Source organism: Microcaecilia unicolor, chromosome 5, assembly GCF_901765095.1.
Source record: "Microcaecilia unicolor chromosome 5, aMicUni1.1, whole genome shotgun sequence".
NCBI classification, from domain to species: Eukaryota; Metazoa; Chordata; class Amphibia; order Gymnophiona; family Siphonopidae; genus Microcaecilia; species Microcaecilia unicolor.
In genome coordinates, this window is record NC_044035.1 from 236,141,945 (window position 1) to 236,159,470 (window position 17,526).

The following is a 17,526-nucleotide window of genomic DNA, read 5'->3' on the forward strand; positions in this document are numbered from 1 at the left end:
CATCACCATCGGGTTGGCAGGAGGAGTCAATGAGCAGCACCACTCACCAGCTGCCTTTCATCTGCAATCAGAACCACACAAGGTCCCATTTGAAGTGTATTTACTTTACAAAAGAGGATCCTACATGCTTATTTGCCAAGGGCTCACCAAAAGGTTAATCCTGCTCTGTCAACACCACCTCAGGCTACAAAACAGGGCTACAGTTTGTCAGCTCTGGCCAATGGACTACTGCTGCAGTGACCGAGGAGAGTTGAGAGGCTGTAACAGAAATGGAGGTCAAGCTCCAGAACAGAAAGATTACTCGTAAAGACAGATACAGGAATGGGATCTGCAGAAAGAAAGATCAGATTTACTGAGAAAAACAGAGTAAAATTAAGAGCGCAGACAGGGAAAGAAAAATGAGTAGCCCTCCCACATGCAAATATATTTCTCCCTTTGCCAAAGTATAAATAGTATCCAGAAAATTAATTTGTGTCCTGGTGGTCTGACTTCATTGCAGCCAAGCTTAGCTCATGGTGCCAAGGCACACTGCTCAATATAACTGGCAGAGAGCTGTCAAATGAAAGAGGAGTGGTCCAAGAAGAAGAGAGCCAGGGTGCAGAACGGAGAGGAGAAATATGCAGAGTTAATATTCTAAATGAAAACAGAAAATACCAACCTGCTCTTCTAGTCCGCCCAGGTCTTCCAGTCCACACTGCTAAAGATGTATCCCAGCTACTAGTCAAAGAGCATGACCATCTCTAAGCTATCATTCCCTATTGTATATCAAGAATGCTTTCGTGCCTTCTTTCTCAGTACACCACCACATGGGGTAGATGAGCACACAAAACTCAACTCATAATAGTCTATGAATTTTGAGTTTTTTAGATGTTTGAAAAAAAATGTGTAAGCAGAAGAAAAGTCAAAGTAATTATATAATCCAAACCTTTTCTTTTTCTTTTGAAAAAAAGGCTACATGCTGTCACCTTTGGAAATACAAACAAGCAGGGAAAGCGTGAAAAGCATGGCTCATGGAATTCTTTCCAAGCCATAGTGTGTGCGTGCATACGTGTGTGTGTGTGTATGTGTGTAAGTTTGTCCCCGTCCTCACCCCATAGGGTCTTGTCTCCGTCCCCACCCCATCCCCGTAGACCATGTCTCCGCCCCATCCCCACAGGCCCAGTCTCCGTCCTGTCCCCGCCATGTCGACTCTGTTCTCATCTGCAGAAGCCTCAAACACGTAAGATTTTATATTTAAATCTTTTTATTAAAGTATAAAAAGGAATATACTGTGCAACTATTGTGTATAACTTACAAATAGAAAACAATAACAAAGAGCAGCTATAATAACCCTCCCCCCCCCCACCCCCACCATTACCCTCTACCCTTCCAACCCCAACAATAGCTGATTTCTACTATCTCAAGGAATCCTAATCCACCCTGTTAAAATGTCCAGGGGTACAAAATACAACCTGTTCTGTATGCCCTAGAGAGGAGAAATATGCCCAATCTCAGTCTAGCTCTCCTGTCTTCCACAGTCTTTCCTGCAACAGAAGATATGTTCTTAGAAGATGTGCTGGTAGCGGGATGTACAGGATCCCCCATGCAAATTTTGCTAGTTGTGGCCAGTATGTTAGCTTGTTTTTCCAAAAAATCAAAATGTCGTTGTCTGCATCACTCAAACATAAATAACAGTCCAGTTCATTACATAGTAACATAGTAAATGACGGCAGATAAAGACCTGTATGGTCCATCCAGTCTGCCCAACAAGATAAACTCATTTTACATGGTATGTGATACTTTATATGTATACCCGAGTTTCATTTGTCCTTGCCTTTCTCTGGGCACAGACCGTAGAAGTCTGCCCAGCACTGTTCCTGTACTAAAATTAACAGGCTTCAAAGTAGAAACACAGGGACAAAGTTTGTCCCCGTGGGTTCTGTCCCCATACCTGCCCCATCCCCGTGGGATCTGTCCCGTCCCAGCGAGCTCTGTCCCTATTCCCATCCCAGTGGTTAACGATGGTTCCCGTCCCATTCTCTAGTATGACTTCAGTCCCCAGATTCTATATAAGGCACCCAGATTGGGGCACCCTGGGCAGATACGCATGGAAATTAATGAGTTACCAAGGCATCAATAATTGGAGTTAATTGGCAACAATTTGGATTTTGGCATGAATCTGTCCTTGTTGCTTTTCTACTAATATCTGCACCCAAATTTCATAGTGCAAAGGGCAGTGGCTATAGGAGGAGCATAGGCAAAAGTTGAGACTGAGGCTCCGGCAAGCAAAAATAAAATCTGGAACACAGTGCTATTCCAGGATTTGGATCCTTTAGTGCCAGGCCTACGGTTAAAACTCTGTGTAAAGCTTCCTCTCAATTGCTTGGAGCTTCATATGAAATAAGAAAGAAAAACAACCACAAGGACCCTATCAGATTGCCTACAGCTAGCACACAAACTTAGAAGTAAATGTGTCTGCAGAGACCAAAGCAGGCTAATCTTTCATTCCAAAAAGCCAGACTGCCACTGCCCCCCCCCCTACAGGGGCAGAAAACCCCTTAAGAAGCCACCTGTGTTTTTGTTTCCCCTCTTCTACTCAGGCTGAAGGGGGGAAATAAAGCCCTTGTGAGGCTTTTGGCTCAGCCTGGGCTAACTTTTATTTTTATTTATTAATATGTGCCTGTGGCTTCCACATCATCCTGTGGGAGCAGTAAAAAAGTGGTTAGGTAGAGCTTTCTGGGTGTGAAGGAGTCTATAGGACACTGCCCTTTTCCCTTAAAAATACTTCCTCACAGAGTCAGAACCACCTTAAACCCCATAGTCACTCCCAAAGAGGAACTGATATGGGAGGGGTAGAGCCAGGAAGTACAGTGCACTCCATTTAAGTGCACGTCGGATAAGCGCATGCTCTGTTTAACTGCATGCCGTACTTCGGTCCCGTTTTTGGTGCCATCAATTTCTATGGGGACAAACTTTGGTTTAGTGCACCACTGATAAGTGCAAGATTCGCTTACATGCATGGTTTAAGACCGCTCCTCTGCAGGGAAGTCTCCGCATAAGCACATGCATGGAATATGGAAGCCGATTGGCGCGTGACAACCAACGAGATTTTTTAAATTTACCGCCCCTTTAGCTGCTACAGGCAGAATAAGTGAAAGAATGTTGTTAGAGTGTACACTGGGGTCGTCGTCGCGGCAGAACTGTAAGACTAACGCTGGCTGAATGAATAGAAGTTCTTAAAAAATTAGAAAACAAAGTCAAGCATCTATTGCTAAAGAATATGGTGTCAATCCCAGTCAAATTTCACGTGTCTTGAAGCAGAAAGACCAGCTTCTGGAAGACTGGCAAAACAATACAAATCCACAACGGAAACGAAAATGGGCGGGAAAAGCTGAGGAGGTAGAAGATGCTCTTCTTCGGTGGTTTTCTCAAGTCAGGAGCAGTTTCCTATCAGTGGTCCACTGCTTATGGAGAAAGCTAACCAGATAGCTGAAAGTCTTGGACTAACTGAATTCAAAGCCACTGTTGTATGGTTGGAAACATGGAAGGAGAGGAACAGCATAAAATTCAAGAAATAGCATGGTGAGAAACAAGACGCTGATGACTTTCTTTCTCTTTCTTTCTATCTTGTCCTGCCAAGCTCTGATTGATAGGAAGAGAGAGGAGAGGCTGTTAAAACAGCATTGAATTCATTTGAGACTCAAAAGTAACATTTTACACAGCTGTAATTATTGGGAATATTTAGATTAAAAAGTTATAATTCTTAGACAATTTTAAAGGTTAATTCAATTGGAAATTCTTTGGTCCTGGTCCCACCCAGCTAGAGAATTCCCTTGATAAAACAGCAGTTAGCTGACACTTAATCACGCCCCAGTCCCGCCTTCGCTACGGTTCCAACACGCCCCCATGAACTTTGGTCATCCCTGCGACGGCAAGCAGTTGAGGACACCCAAAATCGGTTTTCGATTATGCCAATTTGGGCGACCCTCAGAAAAGGACGCCCATCTCCCGATTTGTGTCGGAAGATGGGCGCCCTTCTCTTTCGAAAATAAGCCTGAAAGACACAACATGGGCGTGCCTCCCCATGTTCAACTTCTAGAATACTCTCCATTGTACATTTAGGCATGCCAACGCAGGTTTACACTAGCATTCTATAAAGGAATCTGGATACCCTGACACTGTTATATAATAGGCGTTCCCCACAGTGTAACAGGGCACCTAATACATGTAGGCACCCCTATGTTCACCATGAAACTATTATGACATCCATTGTATTCAACGCCAAACCTGGCAGCTAGAGCTCCTTTTGCATTCTTGCCATTATGCCACGTCACTGCAAACGGAATATTGTTTTCTTTTCTGAGAATGGCAGGTGTGCATGTGGGTCTGGAGAGGCGAAGGAAAAAGAAGAAACTTCACCCAGCTTCCCATGGTCACCAATCAAAACTTTCAGCAGCTGATACCATAAAACCTTATGTAAGAGAAGAGACTGGATGTTTCTGGCGCAGTTTCACAAAGCTTCCTTCCCCCTCCCCTCACCCCCACCATTTTCCTGTAAATGAAAGCCATACTGCTGTAATCATATCTACTTCTTCCTCCCTCCCACTTATCAAGCCACAAGCAAAACACAGCCCCCATTCTGGTCTGGAATGTTTTCTCAGAAACTTAATCTGTCCTTCCCTGGTCAAATCCCCCAGGCCTGCCTAATGAGGGGTGCTCTCTCCCAGACTCTGAGCTGAAGAGACTCCGTTCCACTTCACTGCTTCTCTACTGCATGATCAGGTTGCTTCTACCTCCCTACTCCATCACCTTCCCTTCTACCTGGACTGTTCTCTTCTCATTAACATGGTGATGACAGGAACAGCAGCCCTGGAAAACATGCTCTCGCCAAACACTTTTGCCCCTCTTCTCTCCTTTTTTCAGTTCAACTTTTGTTCATTACCCTTTCTCACAGGGCTAATGAAGGAAACAAAGGAGTCAGCTTTTCTGCTAAATACAAAATCACTACTAAAAACACCTTATTTTGGCTGTGCCCAACGAACGCTAAAGCCACCCAGTGAACAGAAGAATTTTTGTCTTGGTGGTGAGGCGTCACTGATATAGGGGTTCATTTTCAAAGCACTTACATTTACAAAGTTCCATAGGTTACAACTTTGTAAGTCTAAGTGCTTTGAAAATATGCCTCAAAGCGTCTGAATCAATAATAGTTCAAAGAGACAGGAATACAACCTGTTTCTGACTTGTCATCTTATTTTACACAATTGACCTTGACTGCATGACCAGAGTCCATTTTCAAAGTAAGGGACTTCTCACTTCTGCATCCTACTTTACAGGTACAGTATCTAATTTCTAACTGAGATACCTAATCCGCATGGCAAAATCTTATGGGCTTATCTTCTACAGAGGATCAGTAAGGAGAAATTAGGTCTTACCTGATAATTTTCTTTCCATTAGTCCTTCCCACTATTCCACAATCTATGGGTTAGTTGTGTCCATCAACCAGCAGGTGGAGACAGAGAACTGAAAACTGAGCTGAGACATATCTCTCTTGGCATCCTGTCCAGCTACTCAGTATTTACGTAGGCAAACAGTAAGGAGAAATTCATAATAAACACAAACTTAAACAACATGCTAACCTAACACTAACCAGACAAGTAAACATATGTGGACCTCTCTCATCTCTGGACAACTTGTAGAGAACAAGAGATATGCAGGAAGCACCATTCAAGGTGACAGTCATTATTTGACCTGTTACTTCATACCAATTAAACATCTTAGAAACCTTGGGTGGGCCCCTGGAATAGTTGGGAGGACTAATGGAAAGAAAATTATCAGGTAAGACATAACTTCTCCTTCCATTACATAGCTTCCCACTATTCAAGACCCTGTCGGATGTTCAAAAGCAATTCCTAGAGTGGGTGGGATCCTGATGCCGCTGCCCTCAGGACTGAAGCCCCAAAAGTGTCTTCCAAGCAAGCCACAACGTCCACCCTTTAGTGCTTGGCAAAGATATGCAGTGTCAACCAGGTTACCACCTTGCAAATATCCGCCAGAGGCAGTAAGGTAGTCTCCACCCAGGATGTCGCTGTATGCCTTGTAGAATGAGCCTGCAATGCCTGAGGAGCCTGCTTCCCCACAAGCAAATAAGTTAACGCGATAGTCTCCTTCAGCCACCTAGCAATTGTGAGCTTGGAAGTCATAAGGCCAAGCCTCAATTTACGAAAAAGCACAGTCTGTCCGACTTACAAAACTCATTTGTGACTTTCAGACATCTAATGAGGACCCTATTCACACCAACATGCTTCAAGGAAGAATACTGACCCTCTTCGTCCTCTCTGTGAAAGGAGATGAAATGCTGATACCACTTTCAGAAGAAAGGAAGGAACCATGCACTGGGGGACTCCCGCCTCCAAAAAGCAAAGAAAGGAATCCTAACAAGAGACAGCCTGAAGCTCCGAAACCCTACAGTATATGTGAACGCAACAGCCATCAAGAATGCTGTCTTTAGCATAAGATTTTTCAAGGAGGCCTTCCAGTGGCTCAAAAGGAGGCTTCTGAAAAGCCTGAAGGATCCAATTAAGGTTCCACTCTGGACAGAGTGTAAGAAAGGGAGGCCACAAGCGGCCTGATGCCCACAAGAATCAAGCGTACTAAATATAACATATAACATACTTTGACCTGAGTAAATGGCTACTTAACGGTGGCATTGCAAAACAAAAACATATCAGTGTTGTAGAGCACAATTTTCTCTTTCAGATGATACTGTTCACAAGCTGATTCAGGCAGACTCTTTTTTTAATAATTGGCTTTGAACTTTGGTACATTTTACCATTTGCGCTGACAGTGCCAACTTTGAAGAGATCCTGCAGGGCAGTTATAGATGCTGGTTAGTTGCAAATCTGGCAGTATTATGTCCAGCACAAGCATAATGCTTGTTCAAAATTTCAAGTCCGTATCTTTGCATGGAAGTTGTTGCGGTCTGAATATTGGTCCAAATATGTTCCGATGAGTCACGACCAATTTTGATGCACACTTTGAGTCAACTTGTTTGACTGGATTTTGCATCCATAATGTTAAAATGTATTTCATCGGAATTAGCATCAAAAACTGTACAGGATTTGAATTTTTTAGTCATTCTTATAAATGTGTTTGGATTTTATTAGACCCCAAAAATGTCATTTTGGTAAATGTCGCATGCTCATGGACTGACAACCTTTCAGAAAAGGGGGTCTAGATCTGCAACTATTGCAGTTAGAGACCTCAAATTCTGGGAAACTTCGTTTAACACCTGACTCGCGCAACAGATAAAATGTGAACAAAATTGGAGAACATGATGGTGGGAACTTTTTTTTTAATTTTAGACCACTTGGCATGGAATGACCCATATTACTTGTCTGCCACATAGGATGAGAACCACTGAACAATGCGCACCCATTCAAATAATATATTATGGATTTAGTTTTGCTAACTAATACTATAAGGTTCTACAAAGAATGTTTTACAAAGCCAAAAAGACAGCTTCTGTAAATTTCTGTGCTTTAATTGGCCTGCTTGTTTGAAGCAGGTTAGCAAAGTATAACGGGGCCCCATCCATACCCATACAACTATGCCATATCCTTCCCTCACAAATGGTTGCCCAACGTCAATGTACAGGAACTGCTGCCATTCCCCAACAATATAGCAATGATGCACTTTAAACCTGTGTTATCGGTGGCAAGAGAACTACTCACTGGCTAGTGTCACTATGGCTGGGACACTGGCGATGGCTCCAGCAGATGTTCTGGCAATGCACTGGTACCGTCCTACTGTGTCATTTTTCAATGCTGTAATAACAAGGGTCCCACTCGCAAAGAGGATCCCAAGTGCGTCATCTTCCTGGCTTAACGTCTTCCCGTTCAATCTCCAGGAAATGTTCGCTTCAGGGGGCTCTACTGCACACCCCAAGGTCACAGAGCCCCCATACTTTTGGAAAGTTGAAAAGGGCTGAATGGTAAACTGTAGCATTTCACCTAGAGAAAAAGGGGGTACAAGATAAATAGTCGATTACAATATGTCTATTGTAATGTGAGCCTATTGTGTTCTATAATATTCTACATCGATAATTATCCCAAAAACCCTTTCATTAACTCTATCCATAAAATTTGCCTACATGATACAAAAATATATTTTTAGATTGTCCTCATCAATGATAATTTAACAGTCCTACATTGTCTCTTATGACTTTTCAACAAACGTACTCTTAACAACTGCCTCACAAAATGTGAATTTTACATGATCTGTCCATCTGAGACAATAACCAATCTATTCACGACCGCCAAATATTTAATCATTTATAATCCATCCTAGCCACAAAACAATATCCATTTGCTTATAATACAAAACCAAACATAATAAATCTGCAAGTATAAGATTAAAAATATAGGAGAGGTTTATTTCTTTAAATCATTTCTATAGAGCCAGTACTAAACATTGGTGGCTCATAACCAATTATATAACATACATTGTCATAAAAAAGACCAATAGCTTCCCTGGACCAAAAACAGTTAATTACTTTAACACTATTATAAAAAAAACTTTTTAAAAAAAGATAGACTAGGGGGTCATTTGGTCAACATAAGTTTCTGGCTAAACGATCAGACCTTGGCCCATTTCCTGAAATGTAGACAGGTGAAGTAGGAAGAATGTGGTGGTCAGCACTGTTCTTTTAGTATACTAGAATATAATAAATAAACTTACCCACATTAGCCAGACATCCAATGGCTGGAAAAAGGTACCAGGTGATGGCAAAAATAACTCTCTCTTTTCGTCTAGGAATCATTGTTATCCTGTAAATTGTGGCCTCGGCAAGAAGGTTCCCATAGGCTGGTCCAGGGTACCCACCTGGCTGACACTTTGTCTTGGTCCTGCAGAAGGTAAGAGTGAAAAAAAGAGAGAGATTTATAAAAAGGCTGTTGCCCACCTTCCTATGACGTAGAAGTGCACCCAATGACAAAGAGCTACAAAACGCATGGGCTAACTGAACTGCAATAGCAGCAGCAGATGTGTTTGCAAAACATACATCAGAACCCTCTAGTAGACAAGTAAGATTTATTAGGGGACAGGCACCCAGGGCTGGCCAAGGATACCTGACTCCATAGGTGAATGTTCTTCCATCCTAGGGTGGCTCAAGGCCCTCCTCCAAGTCCACTCAGATCCAGTATCTCCCTTGCCGTCCCTTGGTGTCTAGCATCTCTCCTTTTCCCTACACCCCTGTTACATCCAGCATCTCTCTACTTCCTTACTCTCCCCCTCACCCCGGTGTCCAGTGTCTCTCTCCTTCCTTCCTCCTGCAACCTCAAGCTCTCATCTCCTCTTTCTTCCCTTCCTCCCTGCTCTAAAGTGTTCAGCCACTTTTTTTCCCCTTCCTTATCCCCTCCAGGGTGGCCCGGACACAGTAGTCAGCATGCCTATAGAAGAATTCAAAGCTGACGCAGAGCTTTGAGCATCCATGCATGCTCAAGGCCCCCTGGTTCCTACCCCTTCCAAAACAGGAAGCTCAGAAGGGATAGGACCCAGCGGACTTTAAGCATACACAGACACATGCCAGCCACAATCCCCCTCCCCCATTCAATGCTATCTAACCAGTCAGGAGCAGCTCCTGGCCAGTTAAATAGCGCTAAACAAGCTATCTGCAAATATTTTGGTTAGCATTAGCGGATAACTGGTTATATCGCACAATATAACCAGCTATCGACTAATATTCAACACATCGCCGGCTAAATTTGGCAGCCAAACTGGGCCACCAAAATAGCAGGCCTATCTTTCGCCGGTTTAAACTTAACCGGCCAGCGCTGAATATTAGCTTGGCCGGTTACAGTTAAACTGGCCCAAAATAAGCCAGATATTCAATGCTGGCCACCGGAAACAGCCAGGCATTGAATATCCGGCCTCACTGCCAACCGCAGGACTTAGCCGGTCTGACATCCGTGGTCTGAATATCGGCCCTAATGTCTTCCATAGACATGCTGACTGCTGCATTGGTGCTGCCCCCTTCCCCGCCAAATTGTGCTGCTAGTGGTTGGGGCCGGCACTCCAGCCATCAGCATAGCCAAGCTGCAAGAAGAAAATTAGGAAGTTTAGTCCAAACTAGGAAGGCCATCTATAATCTTTTGTATATTCTATCAAACTGAAAAGGTAGAAAATAACTATGTCACTAAACTAAACCTATCTACTCCTAAGATCCAACTAACTGAGTTTAAATTGCTTTCTGCTCCTTCAACCTTCTCCTAATCCTATTAAATCTTTCCAGATGGATGAGAAAGGGAAGCCAAGGGCAGCACTGCAGGCCCATTCTCCCAGAGAAGGAATGTTGTGTGGGGAAAACAAGGGGGGAAGCCTGGGGCAGTATTACAGGTAGAAACCTGAGTACTGGCCAGCTGTGTAATTGCTGTCAAACTGAAGTCAAGTGCAGTAACAAAGCCCACATTCAGCTCTGCCACTGTCTAAGGACTAGCATAGCGCCTTATTGGAGCCAGAGAGAGATATTTGAGAAGCCAGTGAAACCCAAGAAAGAAAACAAAGCAGAGTTTTACTTCAGTCTGTATTTGATCACTGCACATACATCACCCAAGTGCATAGAACACTTACTCCCTTATGATCCATGAGTCTTATCCAGCGCTAGAACCCACTCAATGACAAGTAATGAGCATGCAAATTCATGTTGTGTTAAAACTGCGGCAAATCTGCTGCTCAGCGCAAAATATGTCAACTTTCCTGTCGGTGCGACAGGAAAGTTGACGTTTTAAAAAAAACCACATGCTGCAGCAAGCTTCTTATACCCAACCCAAACCAACACATCTCCCCCCCCCCCCCTCAGCAAACATATTCCTAGTGTTTAACAGCACCCACTCCAACTCCCCTAACCCCACACCTTTTAAAAAATGCCCTGATGGTCCAGTAGCCCCCTGTGGCCCCACCTCCCTCCCTCCAGTCACAAAATACCCTGATGGTCCAGTGGCCCCGAGTCACTTCGGCTCAGTTGTCTAGTAGAAGACCTTCCTCCCCCCGCAAAGCCCCCAGAACCTGCAGGAGGCAGGAGCAATGCCCACTCACTCCTGCTTCTCCGGGCATCATCTTCAAAATGGCAAGCCTCACCCCGCACTGGGCCTATCTACCAAATAAGGGAGTTTCTCCCTTATATGGTAGTTAGACCCCACCCATGATGAACTGTGCAGGTCGAGGTGACACCATTTTGATGATGGTCCCAGAGAAATGGGAGCGAGTGGGCATCAGTGCTCCTACTTCCTAAAGTATAGGGGACTGGACTTCCACTAGACCACCAGGCCAAAGTGACTGGGGGGGCCTGGCCTGACATAGATGAGGGAGCCACCGGCCCAGGCCTGGCCTAGACGGGGGGGGGGGGGGGGGGAACTGGACCACCAGAACATTTTGTGACTGTAGGGAAAGAGGAGGGAAGGGGCCTGGGGGACCTCTGACCACCAGGGCATTTTTTTTACATGGGGAGAAGCGTGGGGGGGGGGGGGGCGATGCTCAAAATGGGACGGGTGGGGAGAAGGGGCCATTAGAAACCATTTTGAAGGGCTGTTTTTTTATTATTATTATTGTTACATTTGTACCCCACACTTTCCCACTCATTGCAGGCTCAATGCGGCTTACATGGGGCAATGGAGAGTTAAGTGACTTGCCCAGAGTCACAAGGAGCTGCCTGTGCCGGGAATCAAACTCAGTTCCTCAGTTCCCCAGGACCAAAGTCCACCACCCTAACCACTAGGCCACTCCTCCAGTGAAGCATAGTAGTTGGATTGGAAGGAGAGAAGCGGTGCCGCAAGACATCTTTCCTCTCAACCAACCCTTCCAATGCTGCGGCAGACTAAACACGTTGAAGAAACCTTTTTTTTCCAGCCTGGCTGAGGGGTATATGATAACTACATTAACGTGCATTTAAATGTAATTTAATGGAGTCTGTGCTAATGGTTTCAGCACAAGCACTGAAAACATTAGTGCATTCGGTGCACAATAATGCACGCAGAAACTCCCCTTTTAGCACTGGTATTAGTTTTGAGCATCAGCCCCTAAATTTGGCTGGCTTCCCTGTTTCATTTTCAAGTTGGACAATGGGGCTCTAACTTCTGGCTCTAAATCTGCTGAAAACAAACCTCTTTGGGGTTCCTACACCGCAGCTTTCAGAATGCGGGTCACAAATAACTCAATCTAAGCAATGAAAGCCTGAAAATAAACATGGTCTTTCTCTCATACACAACTATTCCCCAATTGGCGCTATAGATATACATATATAGAGAGAGAGATAGACAGCCTGATACTGAAAATGCATCTGACCATGGCCAGTCACCTATTATTCAGATAATGCTACTGAAAGCCATTGCAGAGAGTCTTGGTCTGGGGAAGGAGCCTGAAAATATCTGAACAGTGGCAATATTGAGTGCCAATATCTGGATAACTACCTGGGTAATGCAGGACAACAAAATGGCTAATCTAAGTTATTTTATTTATTTATTTCTGTATTGAGATTTATTAACCGTCTTTACGAAGAGATTCACCCAAGGCGGTGTACAGCAGGTACAGTTTAACATCAAACTTACAATTTTGTTAACAGCATAAGAATAGTAAAATAACCAAGAATAAACATAAATACAATAAATGAGGTAAACTTTAAAAACAGTAAATTGAAACCTAATAATAGAACTACCGTGAAACAGTATCAAAAATATACACATCTAACAGCACTGGAATTCAAATACCAGAGATATAATACAATGTTAGAATAATACTAATGATACACCTAATAATTATTCAGATTGTTGTTATCCAGATAACGGCAGCAGTCAGCAGAATACCTGGATATTCAGAGCTGGTATTTGAATAGCGACTTGTGCCGAACATCTGAATATATGTTTAAATTTCACAGCTGGCATTGACAAGAAATGCCAACTGACAAGTTTAAACACTGACCCAACAGTTTATACGTTTGGCTTTGACACCCCAAATTATACCTGGTGCTTTGACGTCTGAGTTAAACGTATAATCCATATGCATGGGGCAAAATATCGGTGACTCTCTACATATTCGCGACCTCTTGCAGAATTGTTTTTAAAGCATTTAGGGTCGTAGTTATCAATGTGGACTACCATTAAGATGTGATATTTTACCACTAACTCATGCTAGTGTCTCCACGCTCATGGCCTTTGCAACTATGATTCTCAGCGCAGCAAAACTGGGTGAGCAGGTACTGGTTTTAATTTTCTGCACCATTGCTTCAATTGGACCTCTCTGACATTGTATAGATTGTGTAACCTCTGAGGCAGGTGGCTTTTAACCACCAAAACACGATCCCGTGTCAGATTTCAACATATATGCTACCTTTACAATAAATTGTTTTATGTGTGGAAGAACATTATCCATCCTTACTTTTTCCTGTTTGTGATTTTAGCAGAGGTCCCATTTTATGCAATGAGACTTACCTCCCCCCCCCCCACGTTTGCAAAGCCACACGACATAGCCGGGTTGTGTCAGAATTAGTACACCAGCAGCCGTTAGCACAGATTTATAAACAGGGGGTTTAGTAACTAATAACTGGGGTTAACACATTGATAACTTCTCCCTTTAGACGTTTGGCGTGTGTGTGTGTATATATGTATATATATATATAAATTTTGTTAACTTCATTTTTCTTCTAAAATAAAAAAAAAGGTATTTGCCTTTTATTATAGATAGATAAGGTTTTTACAGATCTTTTTCCTAGAATGTACCTCTAAAGTTTTTCTGCATCAGTGACACTTCGCTTAGGGGCCTTTTTACAAAGCAGCGGTAAGCCCAACAAGGGCTTACCACTCGCTAAAAGGGAAGTACTACCTGGCTACCGCAGCACCCCAGTGGTAGTTCCCACCCCCAGCATGTGCTGGTGTGTACCCGGCGGTAATCAGGCAGTCCCGCGCGCTGCCCGGTTGCCATCGGGGAATCGCAGGAGCCCTTACTGCCACCTAAATGGGTGGCGGTAAGTGTTCCCACCCGAAATAGCTGTGTGGCAAGTGCTTCACTTGCCGCATGTCCATTTAATTTTTTTTAAAACTCTACCTTTTAGCTGCTGCAGTAAAAGGGGGCCTCGGTGCGTGTCAAAAACACGCACCAACGCCTTCTGCCGCAGCTTTGTAAAAGGACCGCATACATGCTCAGGTTCATATACAGTGGGAATGGCTGAACAGAACAGCTTTCAAAATTTCTCAATATCAATAACTCCTCCAGACAAAAAGAGAACTATCGGGATGAGAAATGTGACAGATTTTAAATGGCAAATTAATTCACTAACTTTGGGGCCCTTTTATAAAGCTGCTTTAGGTGCTACTGTGCGCATAATACAGCAAAAGGCCTAACATGGGACACGCTAAAGCATTCCGTCTTAGTTTTGCCATTTGCACAAGTTATGCGCACAATATCTGTTAAAAATATTGGGAGGGGGGAGGGATCCTATCAGGGGTAAAGAATGAGCATGGAGGTGACATTCAGCTAGCATGTGCTAACTGATTAATACGGGACTTAGAGGCCTTTTTACTAAAGGACTGCTGTGCAGCAACCCTGAACTAATGCAGGCTTAATGCGGCTGCCGGTGATAGTTCTGTCCCCAGCGCACGGCATTTCCAGCGCTGCTGGAATTTTTCAAAAATTATCACCGCAGGGGGTTGCCGCTGGGTTAGCACGGGAGACCTTACCACCACCTCAATGGGTGGCAGTTAACAGCTCCCCCCTGAAATGGCTGCGCGGCAAGTGCAAACTTACCGCACGGCCATTTCTTTTTTCCACCTTTTCACCCACTGCAGTAAAAGGGGACTGTGCACGCATCAAAAACGCGCACTGATGCTAGCACAGGATCCCTTTTACCCAGTGTGTTTTTTCTAGCAAAAAAGGTGCCGGTACTCAAATGCCAGGTCACCCTTCAAGGGTGGGGTGATCACTGAGGGACCCACCTCACAATAGCCAGGCCCCCTGCAACCAGTCACAGAATCTATGACAAGGCAGAATTGGTGTGTAGAGCCTGAGCTCTTTCATTAAAACTTGGGGACCATGGGTCAATTTTAACAGACAATGGAAAAGGTGCCAGTACTCAGTACCCCCAAGTACCCCCTCAAAAAAAGCCCTGCTTTTACCACAACTTAGTAAAAGGGGCCCTTAGTGCCTCTTAAACAGGAGGCAGTAAGTGCTCCTATGTCAATTTTTTTAAATGGCCACACGCTAATGCTAACATCAGCACATGGCCAGAAAAAAAATGACTAGAAAAAAAGCCAATTTTACTGCCACACTAGAAATGAGCTTAACATGCAGGAAAGAGCCCTATTAGGAAGTGCTAAGCCATTTCTTAGGGCAGCTTGGTAAACGGGCCCCTTTATTTTGATGGCACTGCTGCTTTAACTACTGCATTTGAAAGATTCCCCCCCCCCCCCCCCCACACACACTTTTTTTTTTCTCAAAGGTATTCTGAGCACATTGTACTGCATCCCAAGTTACTGAAACCCAATGTATATATTACAGCTCTCTCCATATGTACTTTCTCTACACATATTACACTTCAAGGTATATAGCACTACACAGGAGGAATTCACATGGTGACAGTATCCTGCCCCACTGAGGTCACAGTTTTCAGTGCATGGAGGGGGCAGGGGAAGATGGTCATAACCTGTGCAAAGGCCTGCAGTCACCGAGTTCTGTGCTGTATCACTGATAAACTCTGAAGGCACATGGGCTTGCTACCCTGCCCAGGTAAAGTGCACAGCATGAAGTGAGCATTCTGCTTTCCACATACAGAACTGCAGCCATCACTGTGCAAAAGTAAATTCTACCCTAAAATAAAGTTCTTTTGCTGCTTTTAATTTTTTGTTTTTTTGTACTCATACAGGTTATCCAATAAAGATTTTTAGGCAATAAGTGTCACAGATGGGCATATATGTATGCAAGCACGCATCAGAACCACAGAGGTAATGCAGTACGGTCTCTGTGTTTTGTAAAGATTAGTAGTGACAGGCACAACCACAGGACTGACAGTCATATCAATTGGTTAACCTACTCGGGCCCAGTTTCTCAGAGGGGTGGGGCGGCAACAGTAGCACCCTCATAGGTGAAGCTGAATGCCACTGAAATAGAGTTTTAGGTGGTACCTGCTGTTTTGGTTCTGGGTGTATTTATCCCTCCTAGTATAGTGACAATATTCTACACTGCACAGGCTGGACCCTTTCCTTAAATTTATGCTTTGGCTCTAGTGTGTCTAAGTCCTTTCAGTTTATAGTTTATGAAAACTTATTACACTGCCCAAACTAACTCGCAGATCTGGGCAGTTTACAATCTAAAACAGCAACAAGATGAGAAAAACTGAAAGGAACTACAGTGTGTGGATAGGACAGATTATAACACTCAATGGTAAAACAAGCTAACCGGTAAAAGAAGTGAAACAAGCAAACACAAAAAGGGTTAAGGGAAGGGGGTAATCCAGAAGGGTAGGAAAAACTGGGATTATGCAAGGGAAAAGGAACAAACAATGGAGATGGTACAATATACGCTCAACATCCTTTAATGTACTAAATTAAATGCCTGTTCAAATAGGCCTTTAGGGCTTTCTTAAACGTTTTTTTTGATCCTTACATTTGCTTATTTCTGATCTGATGAAGAAGGGCAACCTTCGAAAGCTAATCAAGAACTTTATTAAGTTATGTCCAATAAAAAAGGTATCATCTTATTTTCTTTTCCATGTTTTACTTTTGTTTGATTTCTATTGATTACCTTAAACGTTTTAAAAGCTAATTCTGAACGAAGAAAAAGTGGAAGAGAATTCCAGCAAATAAGTAAGTGCCTTGAAATAAAAAGGGCAATGGCGGGTTGATTCTAACCAGGCTTCTTTTGGATTTGGAAGAACATGATGGCGATCAGGAAGGCAGAAGTCTTATGAGACCACCATGTCTGCAAGAGTCTTCCTCTCTCCCACTCACCTAACCAATTCTCCTCCCCCATAACATTTGTGTTTGACATCCTGTCAAAACCAAAATTTTCAGGAGATGTCAAAGAATCCGATGAGACCTCGAAAGGGGCCGTGTAAATAAGCTTTGTGGTTTGCATTAAATACCTTGTTTTTGCTACTTGCTGTCTGAAAAAAACAGATTTGCAAGGTGTACATACTATGCCATATGATTATATTTAGGAGTAGCCTAGCCTAGTAGTGCAGCGGACTTTGATCCTGGGGAACTGGGTTCGATTCCCACTGCAGCTCCTTGTGACTGTGGGCAAGTCACTTAACCCTCCACTGCCCCTGGTACAAAATAAGTACCTGTATATATGTAAACTGCTTTGAATGTAGCTGCAAAATACCACAGAAAGGCGGTTTATCAAGTCCCATTTCCCTTACCTTCCCTTCTGATGTACTTGGGTGAACTCTATCCTTTATGCAGGTACTTTTATAAATACCTGCATTAGTGCAGTGTACATGCCTACTCTTCAGTCCACAAAAAAACAAGGAAATAGCTTCCAACTTCTACATACACTTTACCATAA

The 17,526-nt window shown here is 43.5% G+C and overlaps 1 protein-coding gene across 2 annotated transcripts in view; it reads right to left on the reverse strand.

The window, feature by feature from the left end:
- Positions 1–17,526, reverse strand: part of BOC (BOC cell adhesion associated, oncogene regulated) — a 181,380-nt gene that overhangs the window by 51,643 nt on the left and 112,211 nt on the right. For both annotated transcript variants that reach the window (XM_030203900.1, XM_030203901.1), the window contains exons 3-4: positions 8,716–8,882; positions 7,710–7,988 (exon numbers count right to left, since the gene is read on the reverse strand). In XM_030203900.1, coding sequence (XP_030059760.1) covers positions 7,710–7,988; positions 8,716–8,797 — 361 coding nt within the window. In that variant the 5' untranslated portion in view covers positions 8,798–8,882. The remainder of the gene's footprint in view (positions 1–7,709; positions 7,989–8,715; positions 8,883–17,526) is intronic.